The sequence below is a fragment of the Nerophis ophidion genome, linkage group LG09, assembly GCF_033978795.1.
Source record: "Nerophis ophidion isolate RoL-2023_Sa linkage group LG09, RoL_Noph_v1.0, whole genome shotgun sequence".
Classification (NCBI taxonomy): Eukaryota; Metazoa; Chordata; class Actinopteri; order Syngnathiformes; family Syngnathidae; genus Nerophis; species Nerophis ophidion.
The window spans coordinates 53,951,561-53,968,983 of record NC_084619.1 but is presented as its reverse complement, the minus strand read 5'-3'; the positions used below and the strand labels follow the sequence as shown (position 1 = coordinate 53,968,983).

Sequence of the window (17,423 nt, the reverse complement as noted above, 5' to 3'; positions counted from 1 at the left end):
TACAATATTATTACAAAAATATTACTACAACACCATGTTGTCTGTCTATCTGTGTTGACCCGGTGATGAGGTGGCGACTTGTCCAGGGTGTAGCCCGCCTTCCGCCCGAATGCAGTTGAGATAGGCTCCAGCACCCCCTGCCACCCCGAAAGGGACAAGCAGTAGAAAAATGAATAGATGGATGGATTTTCATTATGTAGCAACAAGGTCTAACATTTACATATTGTAAATTCTGAACTATAAGCTGCTACTTTTTTCCTAGGCTTTGAACACTGCGGCTTATAAAATGGTGCGGCTTACATGTGGATTTTCCTTCGCTGACACGGGCTATAAAGTAAATAGTTTTGACTTTTTTTCAAACCAACCGGAAGTACAGTTCGGTCTTCCAGTGGTCCATAGTAAATGGTAAATGGGTTATACTTGTATAGCGCTTTTCTACCTTCAAAGTACTCAAAGCGCTTTGAGACTATTTCCACATTGGCCCATTAACACACACATTCACACACTGATGGCGGGAACTGCCATGCAAGGCCCTAACCACGACCCATCAGGAGCAAGGGTGAATTGTCCTGCTCAAGGACACAACGGACGTGACGAGGTTGGTAGTAGGTTGGGATTGAACCAGGAACTCTCAGGTTGCTGGCACGGCCACTCTCCCAACCCCGCCACGTCGTCTCCATAGTTTTCAACTTGTATGGATTCTTCATTCACGCAACGTTTGTAGTTTTACAATAATAACTAAAACAATTCTTACCTACTAAACCGTCCCATGTGTGATGTCTGTCGGAGTGTTTTTATGCACATTTGTACGTGCTATTGTAATGTAATGATGATAGCGTCGTTTACATTAGCTACAATGCTCGTTAGCTTACTACGAGTGTCTTTGTTAGTATTATTAACTTACAATGGCATTGTTTTTGTTTCATTTCAGCTTCGTAAATTCACCAAAATGGCACCATGGAGTCATTGGAGAGATGAACTCCACAGCAAGTGGGTCCGTGACGAGGACTTCTGTTTTGTTTGATGAGCCATTTTACTGCCGTGTTACAGACACCGTTTGGACACAATTAAGGTATGTACTCAGTGGCCGAGTGGTAAGAGTGTCCGCCCTGAGATCAGTAGGTTGTGAGTCATACCAAAGACGATAAAAAAATAGGACCCATTACCTCCCTGCTTGGCACTCAGCATCAAGGGTGGAATTGGGGGTTAAATCACCACATATGATTCATGGGCGCGGCACCGCTGCAGCCCACTGCTCCCCTCACTTCCCAGGGCTGATCAAGGGGATGGGTCAAATGCAGAGGACAAACTTCACCGCACCTAGTGTGTGTGTGACAATCATTGGTACTTTAACTTAACTTAAATAAACATTTACAAAATACTTCTGCGCAAATAACTAATGTCACAATGTAGATAGCTGCGGTTTATAGATCGGTGCGGCTCAAATATGGAAAAACATATATTTTTCTTCTGAAGTTTTGTGGGTGAGGCGCTTTATAGTCCGGAAAATACATACTTAATTTTGTCCCACCTACTTACCAAAGGCATGCGGTAAAAGTAAGCATGCGCTAATTCTTTTAAAACCTCTTCTCGATCCGGCACTTACCAAAGGTATGCAGTAAAAATTTGAGTGTGATGTAAGTTGGACCTTATATTCAACTGAATAGCTCTTAATCTTATTCCCTTTATGCGATTTCAAATTACCGGTATTGAAATCAGCCTCCTCCATTTTGAAAATGATGACAGGGGAAGTGTCACTCGTGACGTCATTAGTTTGACCAGGTGGTAATACTAAGCATGCGCTAATTATTTTGGGAAGTAAGTTTGACCCGGCAGTAATTCAAGGCAGGTACATACTATATGCCCTGCGGCAATTCAAGGAAATACGGTATATTCAATTTGTATATTGAAGATATAATCCAATATAGGTTGTAATTTGCAGTGGACAAAGCAATTTAGTGTCATGTCTAACAATATAGTTCATTTATAATATGTAGTAATTCAATTTTTAGAATATGTTGAGGGCGAATTACTTTTTATTTTGTCTTCTGCATCCAAACTTTAGACATGGGTTGTAACACTCTGACATTAAACTATGAAGTGAAGTCACATTTTTGTCATTTTTCAATGGGGCGGTATGGCTCGGTTGGTAGAGTGACCGTGCCAGCAACTTGAGGGTTGCAGGTTTGAACCCCGCTTCCGCCATCCTAGTCACTGCCGTTGTGTCCTTGGGCAAGACACTTTACCCACCTGCTCCCAGTGCCACCCACACTGGTTTGAATGTAAAAATTGATTTTGGGTTTCACTATGTAGGGCGCTTTGAGTCACTAGAGAAAAAGCGCTATATAAATATAATTCACTAATAATTCACATTTGCGGTTGGAAAAAAGCATTTCCATGATCAACAATTGCTTAATTTTAACACAGTACATTTGGCAGGATATTTAGATTTTTTTTCTTCCTATTTAATTATGTATATTTGTATTAGTAATTTGTTGTATTATTTTAGTATTGTATTTATCTTGCTGTGACAAAATTGTATATTTTAATATTTTTGCACTTTTTTTTATTTCGATCTTGTAGAGCACTTTGGTCAACTTTTTTTTAATTTTTTTTATTGTACTAAAAAAAATTTAATAGAACGTTAAAGTTGGGATCCCCGAGGTGCATTCGGGGCGGAAGGCGGGGTACACCCTGGAAAAGTCGACACCTCATCGCAGGGCCAACACAGATAGACAGACAACATTGGTGTTGTAATAATAATAATGTAATATGGATGTAATAATAAGGTAATGATGGAAGAGTTGTAATAAAAATTTAACAATAATGTATTAATGCAGGATTTGTAATAATAATGTAATATTAATGTGATGAAAATATAATAATGCAGGAATTGTAATAATGATGTAAGCATGTAATATTAATGTAAAATGCAGGAGTTGTACTAATAATGTAATATTTTTGTAATAATGCAGGAGTTGTAATAATAATGTAATAATTACGTAATAATAATGGATTGATTTATATGCCACTTTTCTAGACTCTTAAAGTGCTACACAGAGAAGTCAGAACCCATCATTCATTCACTACGCATTCACACATTTGGTGGTAAGCTACATGTTTAGCCACAGCTGCAAATTTGCACCTACGGCCCCTCTGACCGCCACCAAACATTCATTCCCTTTCATACACTAGTAGGAGCAAGGGTGAAGTGTCTTGCCCAAGGATACAACGGCAGAGGCTGGAATCGTACCTGGAACCTTAATGTTGCTGGCATGTGCCCTCTACCCTCCCAAGGACACAACGGCAGAGGCTGGAATCGGACCTGGAACCTTAATGTTGCTGGCATGGCCCCTCTACCCTCCCAAGGACACAGCGGCAGAGGCTGGAATCGTACCCGGAACCTTAATGTTGCTGGCATGGCCCCTCTACTCTCTCAAGGACACAGCGGCAGAGGCTGGAATCAGACCTGGAACCTTAATGTTGCTGGCATGGCCCCTCTAACCTCCGCGTCACGTTGTCCCCCAAATAATATTGATATGATACTGCAGGAGCTGTAATAATAATTTAAAAATGTAATAATAATTTAATAACGATGTAAAAAAAAAAGTAACAATACTGTTTAAAATAAGAGTTTTAATGGTAATACAATAATAATGTAATAATAATGTATACATGTTATAATCTTGTAATAATAATATAATAATAACGTAATGGTAAACTAAGATATGTAATAATGATGTAATAATTACATAATAATGTCATAATTATGTAATAATGTAATAAAAATGTAATGATACCAGTTACACCCCCAAAAAAAAATCTAATTCTGCCTTACGGGTATGTGATTTGATGCGGTCTAAAAGAATGTCATATCGACGGTATCGAAGGCAATAAAATAAATCTTCCTGTTCACGTTTATGCCGCTAGATGTCAGTGTTTCCCTCTCCAATCACAAAGTTGCTACCTTGATGTCCAAATGAGGAAAATGGTCATTAAAACGCTTGTATTGTGTTGCATGGCTTCAAGTTTAATCAACTCCTTGCTGTTCATACGCATAGGAAATAAAATGACTCAATAAAGGCCAATATATTTTAATATACTGTAACTAATTGCTTTAGTGTAAAACACACTATTTTACTTTGAATTGTATTTTATTTTATTTAATATCTCATTGCTTCTCTTTCTCTCTGATACGCATTACATTTGTGTGCCATGCCTAGCCTCTTTTTTAAAGTTCTGAGTTAAAGTTTTAAAGTTGAATAACTTATAAACACGCGCTTACCTTGGTTAAAACCAAATATTACTCCAATCTCATCCGCCCCAATGAAAACAATCCTAAGTATTTGGTCAGTACAGTAGCATCGTAAACCCGACAAGGGGACTCCTCCCAGTAGCTCCACCCACTCGGCTGATGACCTACTGCAGGGGTCGGCAACCCGCGGCTCTTTGACCACTCTGATGTGGCTCGGCCACATACTTGCCGACCGCCCGGAGAAGTCCGGTAGATTTCCAATTTTAATGTCTCGGTCAGAAATTTCCCGGGTAAACATTTTTCAATTTTCACCAAGACATCAACTTAGACTTAGTGCCATGATGGCAATGCCTCTAACACCCTTTCAACATGTCACATTTTGGATGCGACCTCTATCTGAACGCATACGCAACTGCAAGGCATACTTGTTCAACAGCCATACAGGTCATACTGAGGGTTGTAATATAAACAACTTTAACACTCTTACTAATATGCGCCATACTGTGAACCCACACCAAACAAGAATGACAAACACATTTCGGGAGAACATCCGCACTATAACACGACAGAACAAATACCCATGTATACTGACTCTTCCGGGCTCCATTATACACCCAGCCACCACCAATCCAACAACCCCCCCCCCCACCCCCCAAATCCGCCCACCTCAACTGACGCACGGCGTGGTGGTGGTGGCGGGGGTGGAGGTTACCTGGGTGTATAATGGAGCCCGGAATAGTCAGGATACATGAGATTCTGGGTATTTGTTCTGTCGTGTTTATGTTGTGTTATAGTGCGGATGTTCCCCCGAAATGTGTTCGTCATTCTTGTTTGGTGTGGGTTCACAGTGTGGCGCATATTAGTAAGAGTGCTAAAGTTGTTTAAACGGCCACCCTCAGTGTGACCTGTATTGCTGTTGAATAAGGATGCCTTGCAGTCTTTTACGTGTGTCTGCAATAGCCTCGTCAGACAATTCTTAGAGCTGGCAAGCTATTTGTACAAGCTGTAGAGGGCGGTAATAACATCATTGTACGCCCTTATTATTGTTCAATGGGTGAACACCAGCGTACGAATAATTACTCTGAAATTCGGGAGTCTCTCCCGGGAAAATTGGGACAGTTGGCTGGTGTGACACTGTCAAGCGGCATTCATATAAAACTCACGGGCCGCCCTAACATTAAATTTTCACATTAAGGTGCGGGCCGCATGTCTGAGACCCCTGGTTTATACATAGCACAAAGCAAAAAAAAAACTCTGTACGCAGTATTATTTTATTATAAATTTCAAAGGAGTTATGTGGCTCACATTGTTTTCTTTACTTTGTGAAACGGGTCAAAATGGCTCTTTGAGTGGTAAAGGTTGCCGACCCCTGACCTAATGAAATTCTTTACTAAGAAAATTTAACTCGTTTAAATAATCTCTTTCTTTTTGAAGAAATAACATTAGAGCAGGGGTCTCAGACAACAATTGTGACCCGCGTAACGTTATTTTGCAGCCCCCAACTTAATATGAAAGTTTAATGTTAGTGCGGCCCGCAAGTTCTAAATGAATGGTGCTTGACAGCGTTGTGTTATCTGGGTCCCAAATGGCTCTTTCAACGTTCTGGGTTGCCTACCCCTGCGTTAGTGGAAAAGCGGAAAATGAGTGAAAGCGACGGAGACGTTGCCATGGAGACGAGGGTTTTCTTACGTGCCTGGCTGCAGTCACACTGCGACACCTGTCCGTCAGTAATAAGTTTCCGATAACCTGGACCAATTGAAACAGTTATTTGTTTTTTTTAATTGTTTAATTTGCATTGCCTCACACGATGAACACTACATATATTTCTATATGACGTCGGATAACACTCCGGGAGCCGTCACCTTTCCGGCTATTATCCACCGACCGCCGTTTGTTGTAGGGAGAAAAGCGGAACGACACACATTGCGGAAATAACATTATTCTCCGTGCGTCAGCTAAATACAAATATATTCCACAACCCCAAACATGTCTTTTTCAAAACCTGCAGTGAAGAGAAGGGTTCGTGATGAGCAAAGACAATTCCAGGAAAGGTGGGAGATGCAATACCCCAACATGTCTTATTTGCACAGAGAAAGTTACGGTGCGAAGCTGAGATAGGCACCAGCACCCCCCACGACCCTAAAGGGAATAAGCGGTTGAAAAATGGATGGATGGATGGATGGAAAGTTGTGGTGCACAAGAAATCCAATTTAAAACGTCACTATACAACTAGACATGCTGAGGAGAATGCAACATTTTTTTAAGAAATCTTTTCTCGCGGCCCAGCCTCACCCACACTCTGCGTCCAGTGGCCCCCAGGTAAATTGAGTTTGAGACCCCTGCATTAGAAGGAACTCCTGCAACTTGAAAATAGGATAGAACAAACAACATGTTTACTTGACCCACTTCCTGGGAAACTTATAAAGATATATACATACATTTACATTATAAATATGTATTGTATATACACATACTGTATCTACATATGTACACACAAATATATATACGTATGTATATACATATTTATAAATATATGTATATATATATATACATACAGTATATATGTATATATAAATTTGTATGTGCCCTGCGATGAGGTGGCGACTTGTCCAGGGTGTACCCTGCCTTCCGCCCGATTGTAGCTGAGATAGGCGCCAGCGCCCCCCGTGACCCCAAAAGGGAATAAGCGGTAGAAAATGGATGGATAAATTTGTATGTGTATATATATATTTATATATGTAGATATATATATATATATATATATATATATATATATATATATACATACATACACACACATATATATATATATATATATAGTCATTGGTTTTGTCTGATCATCTAAAGCAGTGAAATGACAGTTTGACGGGTGATGGGAGAAGTTTTTGCCCGTCTACCATAAATGAGTACGGTTAGGTACTAACACATCCGACACTTTAGTGCTATCATTAATTGTACCAATTATGATCAATATATGAATTTGTCTAGCCAGTTTTTTCAAGATTTGTGTTGAAAATTTCAAAAATTCATATCAAAGTTTGGCTGCAGGCCATACCCACTTATTTTTGTTTCGCAGTTTATCATCATTCATCTATAATAACATAGATTTATACCGCGCTTTTCTAGACACTAAAAGCGCTCACAGAGAAGTCCATCCATCCATCTCCTACCGCTTATTCCCTTTTGGGGTCGCGGGGTCACAGAGAAGTGGGACTTAATATTTATTCACACCTGATGGGGGTAAACTATATCAGTAGCCACAGCTGCCCTGGGGTAGACTGTCAAGTATATTTCCTTTAAACCACAGCTCATTTGGTCAAAGATCCTTAAAGGAGTTTAATAAAGTATGACTTGTTTTTAGACTAAAACTGATTGACAGAAACCAAGATGGCTGACTTGCTTTGCAAATATGGCTTCTTGAGACTTTTACGTGCGTCTTTATGATAGATGTTCATAAATCTGGTAGCAGGGGGTATATTTTACGAATGTCTGAGGGGATGCTGCAGTCATATTTAAAGTTTCCTGTTCAGGATCTCAAAAAACTAAAACATTTCACTTAACACAGCTGCAAAAAACGGTGAGTTTTCATGCGTGTTAATGGCCTCATAAATGTGACCTAAGTGGGAGGAAAATAATAAAGCAGCGCTTTGCTGCTCAGGCCCTAATTAATAATAATAAACAATGCAGCTTTTGATTGAATTTGACATCATTGAGCAATGAATCACAAAACAAAATCTGTTTTGATAGATATTTTATGAGGGAATGTCAATACAAAGAGTACAGTAAAATTTTAAACACACATTCTTAAAAAAAAAAAAAGGACAGGATTTATTTAAAAAACAATAGAAAAAAAAAGGGAAATATTTACAATCATTGCATTATTAAAACCATTTAAATATTTACATTTTAAAGTGTGAGCATTCCTTTGTTATTTTTGGTGTCCACGGCAACAACAGTGTGTTTTAAACCCAGTCGCCGGGCGGATTGTCCTGTTTCAGAGCAAGTGCTTCAGTTCATTCAGTCGAGCAAACCACAGAGGTCTGAGTCCAACAGCATTGTTTCAAATAGAGCGGAAAAACGACTCCACTGTTTAAAACAGTCTTTTTGTCAACAGGACTTTTCAAAATAAAAGCCAAGGAAACCATCACAACCTCCTGACGTTCCTCTTGCTCTGTGCGCTGCCCGGGAGGACGGGGGTGCTCTTGGAGGTGTCGAAGCGGGATCGAGGAAACGCTGCCCTGCACGGGGTGGAGCCGTGGAAAGCCCCCTGGCAGTTTGTGCAGAAGTCGAACTGACAGGACGACCTCATGCACGTGGCCCGCTGGACCTCGGCAGAGTGCATGGCCGGCGACCCGCACTTGTTGCATCGCCGCAAAGACTGGCACTGCTTGAGACTGCTGCCCGCCTGAAAAAAAGGCATAGGAAGAGAAGACACACTCAGTAAATGACAAAAAAAATGTAGTCATAGGATACAAAAAACCATCAGGGACTTTTTAGCAACACAATTTCTTGTAAAATTGCTTCTTTTTTTTTATATTCTTATTTCCATCCATCCATTTTTACAGTTTTCTTCTTATTTGTTGTCATAGAAGGTCCCAAAAACTTAAAACAATATTATTTTGCCTAACACACTGCCTCAATCTCTTTAAAAAGAAACTATGAAAAACTGACTGACTTCTCATTCAAGAGGTTTTACAAACAAATATGCATTTAAGACTTATTTTATGAAGTACATTGGTTTTCATGGCCTCAAAAGTTTTTGGACTAAGTGTCTATCTTCATGACACATTGTCCACCAACCATGAATACATTTTATAAGCTGATAATGCTCAATATTTAATTGGCTTTTAAAATTGAGTTTTATTTCAATTAAGTCCCAGGGTCCAATAAAAAACTATCCACCGGCCGAGGTAGGAAATAACAGTGTTCACGGGAGTTGGGCTGTACATAATCTCTAAACATGTTTGACACTGTAAATAATGTCTTCTTTTTTTTAACAGTTGGAGTTTATGTAAAATGGTTTTAAATGGAAAAATCTACCATTTAATACTCATTTAAATCCAATGGTTTTGCCCTTAAACTCGTCCTGTGTCCAAGGAATTATACCCGCAATTTTGCAAACATTAACAAAAATATTTGCGCAAAATAAGAGGGAATCTGTATTAAATCGGCAATGGAGCTAGAGTACTAATTCATTCAAATTGGTCTATAGTGATCAGTGGAAAATGGACCAGCACATCCCTAAAATGTTTTGTTGATTATTCAACGAATAAATTAAGTATTTTGTTCGAGTAATCAATCAATGTATCGGAAAAAACACTTTATAACCTCCCATCCATCCATTTTCTACTGTTTGTCCCTTTCGGGGCTGTGGCGGGTGCTTGAGTCACTATCTCAGCTGCATTTGGGCGGTAGCCACCTTGTCGCATGGCCAACACAGATTGGCTATAGTGTGAATGTTGTCTGCCTATCAACCTATCCCCAGGTGCATGTTTTTTGGAGGTTGGAGGAAGCCGGACTACCCGGAGAACCCACGCCGTCACGGGGAGAACATGCAAACTCTACACAGAAAGATCTCGAGCGCAGGATCGAACCCAGGACGCACTAACTCCTCTTCCACCGTGCTGCCCTTTTATAACCCCAATCTGTATATTAAAAGGAAGTAGTTGAAATAAAGAATTTTTGCTTGCTAAAAACTTTCATTCTTTTCAATTTAATGCACATCAGTAACAGTGAAACTATTGTTTTAACACGTGCATGAATAAATATTTGTTTGATTAAAAAAAAAAAAATCTCCACTATTTGCTGCCAAACAGATTAAATACCACCGCTCTCATACGGGCTTCCCTCGCTTTGGCCGAGCGGAAACTATGTCACATATATAAAGTTTCGAGAGGTCTGTGTGGTCTAAATTTGCTAAATAATTGTTCCTTTCAAAATTATTAAATCAACGCAACAGAATAATAACAGGCGTGTCCAAACTTGTTTCACTGAGGGCCGCACACTGAAAGATCAATGAATGCGGGGGCCATTTTGATATATATTTTTCATTTTCAAACCCAACATAATATTATATTTCTAACCTTTAGGGCTCTCCTCAAGTTTGCCCCCGGAGAATGGGATTGTTCTCAACCATTAAAACATTAAAAATAAGTAATATTTAAAGTTTTACTAAAATTTCAAGATCAATTTTAGATCTGTCAATATCAAGGTTATGCTGTTTTTGTTATAATTTCCCGCTTAAAAATGTATGAAGTAGAAAATATGATGTGAAGTAATTTGAGCCTTATATAAGTCAATTAATGGAATTCATTTTGGTTCATTATTTTCTAAGCAATGAAAGCTAAAACCCTACAATCCCACCAATATTCATAGGGACCTAAAGGGGCCACAGTCTTAAAAAGTATTAAAATCAAGTCATACATTATTTTACTTTCATTGCTTAAATATCTAGATCAACTGTCTATTTTATTTTTGTTAACTATGACAAACACTAAAAATGTGCAATATTTCCCATGCAAAATATCCAAAAATATGAATATTTGATGTGAAGAAATCAAAGCCCATCCATCCATCCATTTTCTACCGCTTATTCCCTTTTGGGGTCGCTGGTGCCTATCTCAGCTACAATCGGGCGGAAGGCGGGGTAGACCCTGGACAAGTCGCCACCTCATCGCAGGGACAACACAGATAAATCAAAGCCTTAAATAGGTAAATTCTTAACTTTTATTTAAATTAATTGTTATTTTTGAGCGAAGACGATTATAAAAAATGTGTTAAAATCAAGTCCTACATTATTTTACTCTCCGCTCAAATCATTAGACAACTTCAGATCAGTCGACCATAAATTTTAAATTTTTTGTTATGGCAAACCCTCAAAACGTGCAATATTCTCCCAATAAATATTTCTGAGATGAATATTTGATGTGAAGTAATTAAAGCCTTGAACAGGTAAATAATTCATAACAATATTGATTTTTTACCCCCTATTATATTTTGAACAATGAAAGTTTTAAAAAAGGGGAAAAACAAGCTGCATGGCAGATTTGTTACTACAGTCAGCATTGCAACTTTTTGTTATATTTCACTGGTTTGAGACCCCCCCAACCCCTTTTTAATGTTGCTCTGTTTTGCATTTTACAATGTGGCTCGAGCAGCCCGAAAAGAAATATCCACAGCGAGCTGCACTTTGGACACGACAAGAATATACAATCTAATCTTTATAAACATTGCAGGCCAAGTGATAACAACCCAACTGTGGATTTTGTGAATTGTCCCAGCCCCCAAAATACTTCTGGGGACAAATGTATCAACAAAAATTGTTTCTAACCTTCATGAATTCGTCGAAGCGAGAACACTGTGAGGTAGACTTGCTGCCTTTCTGTTCAGGGGTTGTCCGTCTGTTGACGCCACAGCTTGTCGACAAGGAAGACGAAGAATGTGGGGAGGCTACTTTCTGCATGCAGGACATCACCACCCTGGACATGCTCAGGTCCCTCGTCAGACCGCAATTCTTTAGCTTTGAGGAGCTAATGGACTCCTAAGGACAAGAAGTTGTCAGTACCTCTGCAGTGAACACACCAGTGACAGACAACACAGCAACACTGTCCTCACCTGAAGTGTCTGCTCAGCTTGCGCAAGCCTTCTCAGAGCAGCACTGTCTTCACAGATGATCTTCCTCCATGTCCTGCTCACCTTCCTGCAGCTGTGTTTACAAAAAAAACAAACGTGAATAAAGCAACGGCGGAACGAAGGCATGCAGAGTGCAGCGGGTTTAAAATGTTATGTACCTGATGAGGTCCAGGTCTCCGAGCAGAGCCAGGATGTTGGCGAGGATGCTTTTCATGTTCTTGGACAGAAGAGATGAAAAAACGTCCACGTACTCCAGGCCCATCTGGCGCCCGATCACCTGATGCAAGAAGTGATCCTCGGCCACCTTGGAGATGACGCTCCAGTCGTACCTGAGTCCCAAAAAAACGGTCACAATTAATATCATGACTGAGACACCAACATTACATTTTTACAGAATTCCAGAAAACTGGGAAGTAGCTTTGGAGACCGTAAAAATGTAACTAATTCCTTAAGTATCTTAGGATTTTACGAGCTAAAAAGGGTAATTTTATGATTTTTAAAACACCTCCTGGTGGTTCTTAAAATTTTTGACCTCAGGGCCCTACTTTTCCACTACAAAAGGGAGCCTGTGGCCCACTGAAATATTAACACTGAATTAATAATCTTACTGTTGATTTTTATAGTAGTTTCTCATTGTACCTAACTTACTTAAAGTTCAACAGGGTAAACATTGTCAAATGATACGAAAGCATGTGTTAATCACAAAGATTATCATCAAAACTTGGATCAGGCTGATTACAAAATATGAATCAAATATACTGCAAAAGAAAGGAATCAAACTGATCAGCAATTCATTTACACTGTGCTAAAATTAATATATTCTAATAAAATTGACAATAAATATCAATTTGAGTGCAAATGTACACAAAGCTTCACCATTTTAGTCATATTTTTTGCACTTAAGAAATGTCTCTTATCACTTAAGCTCCACACTTCTTCTGTTTGTTTGATATTGTCATTACTACCACAACTGGTGGTAAAGTATCACCACTGAGTACCGCTGCAGCCCATACGGACCACAGCTGAGAAACAGACAATTTTTCACAGCGTGCACGTGGATGTATGAGCCAGTCTTCCCCACACCAAGATAGAGAAAAAGAAGTTTATCGAATATAGCATCGGACTACAACCACTACAATTCAGGTAAAGCTTTACCATATGTCATCATTGGGAAAAAAAAAAAGTCCCTAGTGGGGCAAATTCAAAATGGAATGTTTAGAGGAAGGATGAAGGAAGGCAAGATTGTGTTATAATTATCTTTGCAATGCCTCGACGATTTGATTTCAAATGTTCAAGACTTACGCAGATCCCAAATGCAAGAAAAGTTTTGCTTGATTAGGGCCCCTTTAAGACAATCCTTAACATGTTTGGACAGAGTGAAAAAAATTCAAAACCAATTTGTCCAATTCTTTAGAAAATTTTTTGATTGTAAATACTGCATTTCCTAGAACTGCCGCAGGGCATATAGTATGCGCCTTCGTTGAATTTCTGCCAGGTCAAACTCGCTTCGCTAAATAATTAGCGCATGCTTAGTATTACCGCCTGGTCAAACTCGTGACGTCACGAGTGACACTTCCTCTGTAATCATTTTCAAAATGGAAGGGGCTGATTTCAATACCGGTAATTTGAAATCGCATAAAGAGAAGATTAAGAGCTATTCAGTAGGATTTAAGGTCCAAGCTTACATCACACTCATAATTTTTACTGCATGCCTTTGGTAAGTGCCGGAGTGAGAAGAGGTTTTAAAATAATTAGCGCATACTGAATTTTACCGCATGCCTTTGATAAGCGCAGGAATGAGAAGAGGTTTTAAAATAATTAGCGCCCCGGCGGCAATTCAAGGAAATACGGTATCATTAAACACCGAATTTAAGTGAATACGTAGAAAAAGTTGGTTGAGTACAATGCAGAAGAAGCAATAACTCTATTGTTTCGGTGCGTCTGTGTCCCTACTTTGCAAGTGACCGCAAAAATTTACGCGGAATTCTGCCGCATCTAGCCTACCCCGGCGCTCTGAAATTCCACACTTTTCTGGAATGCAGCTTCTCAACACAAAGAACAAACAGCCCCCCCCCCCCCCCCCCCCCCCCCCCCGAGTGCAGTAGACACATTACCTCTTTGTCTTGTTATAACTCTTGGCGAGCTCTTCGCATACGGCCTGCTGGAACTTTACGATGGGCAGGTTGGGGCTGCCGTGGTGCTCTGACGGGGTGGACCACAAAGAGCGGGTCAGTGCTTTGCGCCCGCTGCGTTCCACCGGGGTGGAAGCGGTCACCACCGTCAGGCGGCAGTTGGAATTGGTGCCAATAGGTGACTTTTTGGGCGATGGGAGCAAAGGAGGTTGCAGTGGGGTTTTGGGCAGCCTTGCATGGCCGTGGTCGTGTTCTTCCTCAATTTGGCTAGTGTGCAAGGACAGGTAGCCGCTGTCCTCCAAGGTCCTTGCATGCTCTCTCAGGGTTTGGTTTTCTTTGCCGTAGACCACTCCGACTGTGTCGTCGTGCACGATGGACAGTTTATCACCGGGGGGACACTGGGGTTTAAGGGCCCGGGGTTCTTTGGAAGGGGACTCTTTAACATGGAGGTCCAAGGACTTCTCTGGGGAACCTTTGTCCATGTTCTTCCTGACCATGGCTATGTCATACTGTGGGCACTTCATGCTGGCGTTATCTATAAAATGCAACACACATACACAGTGGTTATTTACATTATTCCTTGTGAAAGGTGCCAAAAGTGGGATAGTCAAGAGTGGCCGTGCGTAACCCGAGGGTCCCTGGTTCTATCCCCACCTAGTACCAACCTCGTCACGTCCGTTGTGTCCTGAGCAAGACACTTCACCCTTGCTCCTGATGGGTGCTGGTTATCGCCTTGCATGGCAGCTCCCTCCATCAGTGTGTGAATGGGTAAATGTGGAAGTAGTGTCAAAGCGTTTTGAGTACCTTGAAGGTAGAAAAGCGCTATAGGTGTGGCGAAGTTGGTAGAGGGTTACTGGTTCAATCCCCACCTTCTACCATCCTAGTCCTCGTCACGTCCGTTGTGTCCTGAGCAAGACACTTCACCCTTGCTCCTGATGGGTGCTGGTTATCGCCTTGCATGGCAGCTCCCTCCATCAGTGTGTGAATGGGTAAATGTGGAAGTAGTGTCAAAGCGCTTGGAGTACCTTGAAGGTAGAAAAGCGCTATAAGAGTAGGGGACGGCGTGGCAAAGTTGGTAGAGTGGCTGTGCCAGCAATCTGAGGGTTACTGGTTCAATCCCCACCTTCTACCATCGTAGTCACGTCCATTGTGTCATTGGGCAAGACACCTCACCCTGGCTCCTGATGGGTGCTGGTTAGCATGACAGCTCCCTCCATCAGTGTGTGTGAATGGGTAAATGTGGAAGTAGTGTCAAAGCGCTTTGAGTACCTTGAAGGTAGAAAAGCACTATACAAGTAGGGGACAGCGTGGCAAAGTTGGTAGAGTGGCTGTGTCAGCAATCTGAGGGTTACTGGTTCAATCGCCACCTTCTACCATCCTAGTCACGTCCGTTGTGTCCTTGGGAAAGACACTTCACCCTTGCTCCTGATGGGTGCTGGTTAGCGCCTTGCGTGGCAGTTCCCTCCATCAGTGTGTGAATGTGTGTGTGAATGGGTGAATGTGGAAGTAGTGTCAAAGCGCTGTGAGTACCTTGAAGGTAGAAAAGCGCTAAACAGGTAGGGGACGGCGTGTCGAAGTTGGTAGAGGGTTACTGGTTCAATCCCCACCTTCTACATCCTAGTCCTAGTCACGTCCGTTGTATCCTTGAGCAAGACACTTCACCCTTGCTCCTGATGGGTCCTGGTGAGCGCCTCTTGCATGGCAGCTCCCTCCGTCAGTGTGTGAATGTGCTAATGTATAAATACTGTCAAAGAGCTTTGGGCTCCTTAAAAAGGGGTAGAAAAGCGCTATACAAGTACAACCCATTTACCATTTAGTCGTTGATAAAAAAAGGTCAGCATAGCATATCTGTTAGCATCCAAGCTAACTTACTGCCGACCTCAGCAGGCATTATTTAGTGCAGAATTAAACAAAGTAAGGCATTTGTACTGTTACTATTCTCACTTTGTCTTGAATGTAGTCACGGTAGGTTTTGTCATATTTGTGTTAAGGAATTAGGACCATTTTGACGCTACAGAAATTTGGCGCCCAGCAGACGATACTCGATACCTTCAAAAACAGGACCTTTCTTCACACATTTGCGTTAAAGGAAATAAAAACACTCCAACGTGTTATTGTATTATGTTGTTCAAGCAAAATAGTTAATTTATATAAGTATATAAAGCTCAAGGGAGGTTACAAAATGTCCGGAAAGGGTTCCTATGTTAGGACGGAGGTCGGCATAACAGTGGCATTGTTAATAAAATAAAATAAAAATAAAGTCACTCACCTTAATGCTTTTTTTAAATGTTTCGTCCTTTGTTTTTTCGTGTGCTTCTGCGATCTCTCCGGCGTTGTGGGGCTAAAACAAAAAGTGTCCAGTAATGCACAGAAAGTCTTCCCTCTTCCCTTTTGAATTCGGCGCAAAAGCATCCAATGTGAGGCGGGCGTTTCACCTTTTAAATATCTGACCAATCAGCGGCCGCAGCGGAGAGCGCCAGCGGAAGTGGGCGGAATTCAGCGGGAAAGCGCATGCGCAGTTGAAGGCGGGTGATTCCACCTTTTAAACGTTCAACCAATCACGAGCTCGTAGTGTATAACGTGCACGCGCGCTCTCTCTCTCTCCTCTCTTTTCAAGCGAGACTGTGTGACGCATGCGCAGTTTATCGCGAAGAGTCGCGCTGCCTGTTTTAAACTTTCTTCAGCTCACATCAATAAATCAAACAATGTTTATTTATATAGCCCTAAATCACAAGTGCCTCAAAGGGCTGCACAAACCACAACAACATCCTCGGTAGGGCCCGCATAAGGGCAAGGAAAAACTCACCCCAGTGGGACGTTGACCATGATGACTATGAGAAACCTTGGAGAGGACCACATATGTGGGCATATGATCAAACTACATAAATAACATACTGTAATTTGATTTTGATATAATTGTTATTATCTGTGTACCGTGTATGGTGCGGATGGTGTTCTGCTGACTTCGACTGCGGATGTTGTGGATCGGTGGAGGGAATACTTCGAAGACCTCCTCAATCCCACCAACACGTCTTTCTTTGAGGAAGCGGTGCCTGGGGAATCTGTAGTGGACTCTCCTATTTCTGGGGCTGAGGTCGCTGAGGTAGTTAAAAAGCTCCTCGGCGGCAAGGCCCCGGGGGTGGATGAGATCCGCCCGGAGTTCCTTAAGGCTCTGGATGCTGTGGGGCTGTCTTGGTTGACAAGACTCTGCAGCATCGCGTGGACATCGGGGGCAGTACCTCTGGATTGGCAGACCGGGGTGGTGGTCCCTCTCTTTAAGAAGGGGGACCGGAGGGTGTGTTCCAACTATCGTGGGATCACACTCCTCAGCCTTCCCGGTAAGGTTTATTCAGGTGTACTGGAGAGGAGGCTTCGCCGGATAGTCGAACCTCGGATTCAGGAGG

General features: G+C 41.4%; 1 protein-coding gene across 1 annotated transcript; it reads right to left on the bottom strand.

Annotated features, from left to right (window-relative positions):
* Nucleotides 1-7,989: 7,989 nt before the first annotated feature.
* fbxo5 (F-box protein 5) lies at nt 7,990-16,445 on the bottom strand. The gene is made up of 6 exons (XM_061911261.1): nt 16,289-16,445; nt 14,002-14,554; nt 12,046-12,216; nt 11,870-11,960; nt 11,586-11,795; nt 7,990-8,660 (listed from the first exon to the last, which is right to left on the bottom strand). The coding sequence occupies exons 2-6, from the start codon at nt 14,541-14,543 to the stop codon at nt 8,400-8,402; spliced, it is 1,275 nt and encodes a 424-aa protein (XP_061767245.1). The 5' UTR covers nt 14,544-14,554; nt 16,289-16,445; the 3' UTR covers nt 7,990-8,399.
* Between the last annotated feature and the right edge of the window lie 978 nt (nt 16,446-17,423).